We start from the raw sequence: 8,268 nt of genomic DNA, 5'->3' as shown, positions 1-8,268 counted from the left end.
CTGTCCCCCGTCACCCCGCCCCCAGGTAGCCGGGGAGAGGTCGCAGCACATCGCTTATGCCCGCCATGTTCTGCGCCACCCCCTGGTGGTCAGCGCATGTCATAGCAAGCAGTTGAACTCCTGGTTGAACTCCCAGTTGAGGGGACAATTTGCATATTAGGCTTTTATTATATAGGATACTATTTTGTTGTGGGTGTACCATAGTTTGTTGTTCACTCTTTAAGGACATATGGTTGTTTCCAGCTTTTGGCTATCATAAATAAAGCTGCTGTGAACATTTATGTGCAGATTTTATGTGGACATAAGTATTTATTTCTCACCTAGTAGTGGAGTACTGGGTAATAATATACTTAAGATTTAACTTTATAAGAAATTGCCAGGCTGTATTCCAAAGTGGTTTTTGCTTCAGGTATTTTGAAATTCTCTTGTTATTTACATACTCATTTTAGATTATTATATCTTTTTGATAAATTGACTCTTTTATCATTATGTAATATCACCCTTTATCTCTTTTACATAGTACTAGTACAGGGGTGGGCAAACTTTTTGACTCGAGGGCCACAATGGGTTCTTAAACTGAACCAGAGGGCTGGAACAAAAGCATGGATGGAGTGTTTGTGTGAACTAATATAAATTCAAAGTAAACATCATTACATAAAAGGGTACGGTCTTTTTTTTTTTTTAGTTTTATTCATTTCAAATGGGCTGGATCCGGCCCGCGGGCCGTAGTTTGCCCACGGCTGTACTAGTATATATTTTTCCATCATTTTAACCTATCTAATTCATTACCTTTAAAGTAGGTTTTTTTTTATAAAAAGCAAGTAATTGTCATTGAGTCTTTTTTAAAAAATGCACTTGGTAATATACATGTTTTAATTTGTGTCTTGATCATTTGCATGTAATTTGTTGATATATTTGGATTTATATTTGCAATTTTATTATTTGCTTTCTGTCTGTTTTTATTCTTTTTTTGTTCCTCTCTTTTCCCTTTCCTGCCTTCTTTTGTATTACTTAAATAATGGTTAGTATTCCATTTTGATTTACTAATTATTATTATTTTTTAAATATATTTTATTGATTTTTTACAGAGAGGAAGGGAGAGAGACAGAGAGCTAGAAACATTGACGAGAGAGAAACATCGATCAGCTGCCTCCTGCACATCTCCCACTGGGGATGTGCCCACAACCCAGGCAATCGAACCTGGGACCCCTCAGGTTCGACTGGAATCGAACCTGGGACCCCTCAGTCCGCAGGCTGATGCTCTATCCACTGAGCCAAACCGGCTTCGGCTAATTATTATTTTTAAAAATATATTTTTATTCATTTCAGAGAGGAAGGGAGAGGGAGAGATAGAAACATCAATGATAAGAGAAAATCATTCATTGATTGTCTTCTGCACACCCCCTACTGGGGATCAAGCCCGCAACCTAGGACCTCTTGGTCCATGGGACAACGCCTAGTTTACTGAGCCACAATGGCTAGGCAATTTATCTATTAATTAATTTTTACTCTCTTTATTTTTTAGTGATTGTTTTAGGGATTACAATGTACATATTTACCTTTTCACAGTCTACTTAGAATTGATATTTTATCCCTTCAAGTGTAATGTAGAAATCTTACCACGGATAGGTCTATTTTCTCTCCATTTTATATTGTCTTATGTATATACACTGAAAACTTTATCAGACAATGTTTTGATTTTTACTTCAATGTTATACATATTTTAAAGAACTGATGAGAAGAGAATAGTTTATTGTATTTACTGAGGTATGTATCATTTCTGTTGTTCTTTCTTCATTCCTGAAGTTCCAAGTTCCCTCTTTCACTTTCTTCTGTCTGAGGAACTTCCTTTAGCATTTCTTTTACAGCACTTCCAGCAACTAATTCTTTTAATTTTCCTTAATCAGAGAATGTCCTGTATTTTATCTTCATTTCTAAAGGATGCGTATACTGGGAATAGAATTCTGGGTCAACAATTCTTTTCTTTTAGTTCTTAAAAATGTTGTACCACTTCCTTTTGATATTCCTGATTTCTGATGAGAAATCTACAGTCATTCATATAATTATTTATCTCTTTATATGATGTGATATGATGTGATTTTTCCTCTTGCTTTTTGATTGTGATGTGTCCGGGCATGATTTCTTTGAGATTAGTGTGTTTGGGGTTTGCCGAGCTTCTTGAATCTTTAATATTGTCTTTCCCCAAATTTGGACATTTCCAGCCATTACTTTTTTCAGATATTCCTCCTGTACCATACTCTCACTCCTCTCTGTTCCTTTTCCCCTCTATTGTTCAAAACAGATAATTTCTATTGATCTGTCTTCAAGTTTACTGACTCTTTCTTCTATCTGCATTCTGTTAATGAGCTCATCTAGTTAATTTTTAATTTTGATTATTGTATTTTTCATTTCTAAAATTCCCATTTAGTTCTTCATATCTTTTATTTCTTTGCTGAGACCTTTTTTATTTTTCCAGTTGTTTGCTTTTATTCTTGGAGCACAGTTGTAAAAGCTGCTTTAAAGTCTGTCTGATAATTCCAACATTTTTGTCAATTTGGGTTTGTATCTGTTGATTGTCTTTTGCAAGTTGAGATATTCCTGGTTGCTTGTATACCAAGTAGTTTAGGTTTGCATCCTGGAAATTTTGAATATTATGTCATGAGATCCTGGGTCTCTTTCAAATTCTAAAGAGAATGCTGAATTTTCATTTTGTTTTGCTTTAGCAGACAATCAACCTAGTAAGTTCAGGCTGCAATTCCAACCCATCTTCTGTGGGCTGTGTCCATATTGAGATATTCCTGGTTGCTTGTATACCAAGTAGTTTAGGTTTGCATCCTGGAAATTTTGAATATTATGTCATGAGATCCTGGGTCTCTTTCAAATTCTAAAGAGAATGCTGAATTTTCATTTTGTTTTGCTTTAGCAGACAATCAACCTAGTAAGTTCAGGCTGCAATTCCAACCCATCTTCTGTGGGCTGTGGTTCAAATGTCAGTCTAGTTTTCAGAGCCTTTATATTCAGATATGCATGTGCACTTCCCAGTGGTCTGGGACCTGGCTGGTAGTTAATCCCATAGTTCTGTTATCAAAGCCTGTGGTTTGCTGTTTAGAGTCAGATCCACACATGCAGAGCTTGGAGGCGAGCCAGAAGCTCATAGACCACGTTATAGGAGCTCCTCCTCTTCATGATCTTTCTGACACTTTCTGACTCGCTGGGCTCCTCCTTCCATTCTCCAGTCAGAAAGCTAGGACTTTAAAATATATATATATATTCATTAATTTCAGAGAGGAAGAGAGAGGGAGAGAGAGATAGAAACATCAGTGATGAGAGAGTATCATTGATCGACTGCCTCCTGCACGGCCCACACTGGGGATTGAGCCCCGCAACCTGGGCATGTGCCCTGACTGGGAATTGAACTGTGACCTCCTGGTTTATAGATCGACGCTCAACCACTGAGCCACACCAGGCAGGACTTTTTTTTTTTTTAATTGATTTTTGAGAGAGAGAGATGGGGATTGGGGGAAGGGAGTGAAAGAAAGAAAAAGAGAGAAATATCAATCAGTTGTCTCCCATACATGCCCTTGCTGGGGATTGAACCCAGAACCCGAGTATGTGCCTTTACCAGGAATCGAACCCGCCACCTTTTGGTGTACATGACGATGCTTCTACCAACAGCCACACTGGCCAGGGCAGAAAGCCTGGACTTTAGATTCCCTGTTTTGCCTTATACTTCTTGTGACTTTCTTTGTTGCTGGAGTCAAGTGGCAGGAGGGCAGGAAGGGAAAAAAGCAGTGGGATTTGATCCAGACCAGGGGTCCTCAAACTACGGCCCGCGGGCCACATGCAAATACAAATATTGTATTTGTTCCCGTTTTGTTTTTTTACTTCAAAATAAGATATGTGCAGTGTGCATAGGAATTTGTCCATAGCTTTTTTTAAACTATAGTCCGGCCCTCCAACGGTCTGAGAGACAGTGAACTGGCCCCCTGTTTAAAAGGTTTGAGGACCCCTGATCCAGACTGTTGGAACCACGGCCTCTATGGTCAGAGAAGAAGGTTCCCCTCCTTCAGAGCCTGGCAGCTGCTGCCACCTCCCCTGTTGCCACCGTGGATTGGAACTTCTCCATTCGGCTTCTACTGTTACCCTTTTTAATGGCATAAAACCCTACTCAGAGACTCTGGCTCTGTGATTCCGTCAGAAGATTAGAGAGCCTTCTAGATTTTCTCAAAAAATCACGTTGATATAGTATTTAGGTAATTTTTTTGGGAAAGTTTTTTTTTTTCTTGCTTTTTTACTTGTTAGCTATGAGGCCTTAAAGGGCTCTTTCTCGATCTGGGTTATTTAATACATATTTTTTCTGCTTCTAAGTTTTTATTAACGTGACTTTTTAAAAACAAACATATCCATACCAATGTGGAGGGTAAGCGTGGGAGAAGAGGGGAGGGCAGGGCAGGGCAGGGTAAGGAATTCTGCTCTGTTGGTAATAGAGCTCCAGGTTCGTCCCATTGTGGATTCCGTCTGGAGTAAAGGTGTTAAGGGATCCTTACTGGGGCTCCATCCCAGCCCGCTCATCTCTCACAGCTGCGTCACGGTAGCCGGAGCCATTTCGGACTGGTGACTGGGAATATTTTTTCTTTGAAAACTTCTGAGTCAGCACAGATACAATGTCCGTACCTTTCGGTGGAGGGTGTGGTGGTGAGGAAGCTCTGCAAACGCAGCTGCTGTGTATTTGGTGGGTGTTGTGGTTGCTATTTAATTCCAGTACAGCTCCTGTTATATTTCAGAAAAATATAAACAAAAAAGATCAGCTTGTATAGTTATCTAAGAGTAGAATATCCCATGTATTTATGACAGTCCTGCCTGTACATTTAATAATATCGACACCATTAAGGGCCAGAAATGTCTATGGACACAGATGTCAGTTAGCTGTCATTCAGTTCATGGTCCATGCATGTGACATTGGTATCTGTGGTTTGCCCTAAATATGCCAGACTAGGCATTTCTAGGCATTACTACCTTGATTTCCTGTGCTTCACTCTCAGGCTCTCTCTCCTGACTTTTTATATGATTAAAAAAATTTTTTTTGAAAGAATCTCAAAAGCTTAAATACAGTACAGATAAATCTTTTCTTGAACTGCTGGAGCATAAGATGCCACATCACTCCCGGGTTTCCTTCAAAGAAGGACTTTCTCCTATCTAATCAGAGTACGTCCATTAAAATCAGGAAATTAACATTGATACGTAACTACTGTCTAATTCTCAGACCCATTCAAAGTCTACCAGTTGTCCTTATAATGTCCTTTATTACAGCGAAAGGATTCAGTGCAGCATCACGTACAGCATGTAGCTGTCAAGTCTCCTTATCTCCTCCAATCTGGAGCAGTTCCTCAGTTTTTCCTTGAGTTTTATGATCTTGCTACTTTTGAAGATTACAGGCAGTATTTTGAGGAACGTTCCTCTATTTGGGCTTGTCTGATGTTACCTCAGGACTAGATTCAGGTTCTGCATCTTTGGCAGGAGTCCTCAGCTGGTGTGCTCTCACTGATCCTGTCACGTGGCGCCGTCAGCGATTGGCCCCGTTTCTGGTGATGTTCACTTTGACCACTTGAGTACTGTGGTGCCTTCCAGGGTTTTTCACTGTAAAGTTCATCTTTCCCCCTTTCTAATTAATAAATACTTTTATTCATTTCTTATTAATTTTTACTTAATTATTTTAAATAAGTATTTGAAAGTGTTGAAATATAAATACCCTGTTTCTCATCAAACTATTCCTTTGTTTCCTATTTTACCCAAAGGGATAAATTTGGTGCTATCGATATTTATTTAAACTCTCAGATTGGCCCTGACCAGTTTGGCTCAGTGGCTAGAGCGTCAGCCTGTGGACTGAAGAGTCCCAGGTTTGATTCCGGTCAAGGGCATGTACCTTGGTTACAGGCACATCCCCAGTAGGAGGTGTGCAGGAGGCAGCTGATCGATGTTTCTCTCGCATGGATGTTTCTAACTCTATCCCTCTCCCTTCCTCTCTGTAAAAAATCAATAAAATATATTTTTTAAAAAATGAACACTCAGATTGTACTGGTTGGCTAGTTGGAGCCCCTTCAGGTAGGTTTTGTGTCCTTGTAATATATCCCTCCTCCTCTCCGAGCATGAAGCTCAGTAAGATTTTCTGGACTCCTCTTTTTATTTTTCTCAGTTCCAGCTGTAGAATCAGTCTCCAAGGTGCCTGGCTATTTTTAGTGGGGAATGGTATACTTGTTTTCTTTGATTTTTATTTCTATGAAAAGAGTTTATTTTAAAACCACAAATGCCACTGTCTTGTACCGTTTTCCTCCTGTGGGTATTTGTAACTTTGCTGTAGGAATTAGAGGTGATGTGGTATGGAGGAGTGCCCACGGCTGAGAGAGGAGAGCTGGGTAGTAGAGTCCAGATCCAGTCGCTGGGCCTCTCACCTCTGAGCCTGGTTCTCCAGTGGAAAAATGGAAGGGCAGAAGTGGACTGTGATCTGGGCTGGGGTTCCCGTATCGCTTAGCACATTAGTTTGCCCAGGTCTGGCGGGTGATACGCTGTTGGAGGGTGGGAGCTGTGTCTTCTCACCTTTGCTATTTGCTGATTGAATTGAGTGTATACAAAGTTACTGGCTCTTTATTTGGTTGGTATGAATGTCCATTTCTAAGCTTCTTTTAGGAAGAGTGATGATGTGTAGTTGCAAAGAGAAGTTTTGTGGCCATTTTATCAACGTGTTCCTGGCTTCCTCCCCATTGTGTGGAGGGCCTAGTTTTCTCTCCAGCATTTTCTTATGAGTAGACTGTCTTCAGCACCTTTAATATTGGACCTCTGAAGGCTCAGACAGACTCTTGAAAATAGGACAGAGGCACTGTCCTATTTCCTACTGCACTTTTCTCTGCATTTCTGATTAACGACCTATCCCTATGAGAAATTTCAGCTGCTTCTACCGTTCAGCACATCCTGCAGTTGTTGAGTCAGAAACACCACAAAAATAAATATTGTGTGTGATAATTGTTTAGTTATGCAGTATGTGAGTGTGGAGACCCATGTACACGAATATAAACACCGGTGTGTGTGTGTGTGTGTGTGTGTGTGTGTTCTAGAACATTTGGCTCCTTTCACTCTTCCTTCTTCATTCCTGACTCTTATTTCCCCGTTAATACAGCTGGTAAACAAAGATGTGGATTCACAGACTGAAGGGGGAGAGAGCCGCCCATCCATGGACTTATTCAAGGCCATCTTTGCCAGCTCCTCTGAAGAAAAGTCCTCATCCTCTGAGGATGAGCAGGGCGACAGCGAGGATGATCAGGAGGGTCCCGGGGAGGCTGACTTCAAAGGTTCCCAGGAGGAGCTGTCGTCTGTGGCACCCAGTACGTCAGTATTTCAGACTTTGGGGTCTAAAGGAGAAAACAGCGATGTCTCTAGAGAAGCTGCTGCTTTGCTTAGTGTATAATTTTAAACCAGGATAATAGCAGTCAGTGGTGGTTTAATCTTTTACATTTTTAACTGGGGTAGACCAGAGTTCTGTTTTATTTGTCTGGTATAAACCTCTGGCATATGTTTAGGATAGCTGTGTTTGATAATGTTGATTTTCCTACTTATCCTAGTTGAGAAGATTTAAGAATAGTAAATATTTTATCTAAAATAGCTGTATGTAAGTATGTATGTATGTATTTTAGAGAGAAAGAAAGGGATGGGGACAGAGAAACATCTATTTATTGTCCCACTTATTTATGTATTCATTGGTTGATTCTTGTATGTGCCCTGCCCTGACCGGAGATTCAACCTGCAACCTTGGTGTGTGGTGACAATGCTCTAACCAACTGAGCTTGTTTTTAAAACCTTGTTGACAAGGAGGTGCTAGGATTGCTGGATGACATTCAGTCATGACTACAAGGGCTCTTCCAGCTTCCTCTCTGTCGGGCACACTGTGTGCTCTGGATCAACCAGCCCTGGGAGATGGGGTCTGTCCTTGTTACTCTAACACTTGGTCAGTAGCTTACCCTGCTTGTTCTGTTTAACCCAGCCAGGAGTGCTGGCACAGGAGAGGAGGCCGTCTTGCACTTGCAAGGGTAGAAGACTTTTCAGCTGCTTGGGGGTGGGTGTGTGGACAAAATTAGAGTGCTCTGCCTGCCCTGACAGTCTGTGGTGGACGTGGGTATAATTTTTGAGGGCCTTTAACCAAAAAGTTACGTAGTAGTATAAAATATTGTTTGTTCTTAGGTGATTGCAAATGTCAGCCTCTATTTTATTTCTATAAAA

The 8,268-nt window shown here is 40.6% G+C and overlaps 1 protein-coding gene across 1 annotated transcript in view; it reads left to right on the top strand.

The window, feature by feature from the left end:
* GPATCH1 (G-patch domain containing 1) overlaps positions 1–8,268 on the top strand; it is a 53,207-nt gene that overhangs the window by 36,985 nt on the left and 7,954 nt on the right. The window contains exon 15 of the mRNA XM_006762263.2: positions 7,172–7,376. Coding sequence (XP_006762326.1) covers positions 7,172–7,376 — 205 coding nt within the window. The remainder of the gene's footprint in view (positions 1–7,171; positions 7,377–8,268) is intronic.

Source organism: Myotis davidii, unplaced genomic scaffold (assembly GCF_000327345.1).
Source record: "Myotis davidii unplaced genomic scaffold, ASM32734v1 scaffold77, whole genome shotgun sequence".
NCBI lineage: Eukaryota > Metazoa > Chordata > Mammalia > Chiroptera > Vespertilionidae > Myotis > Myotis davidii.
This window is presented reverse-complemented; position numbering and strand designations above follow the sequence as displayed.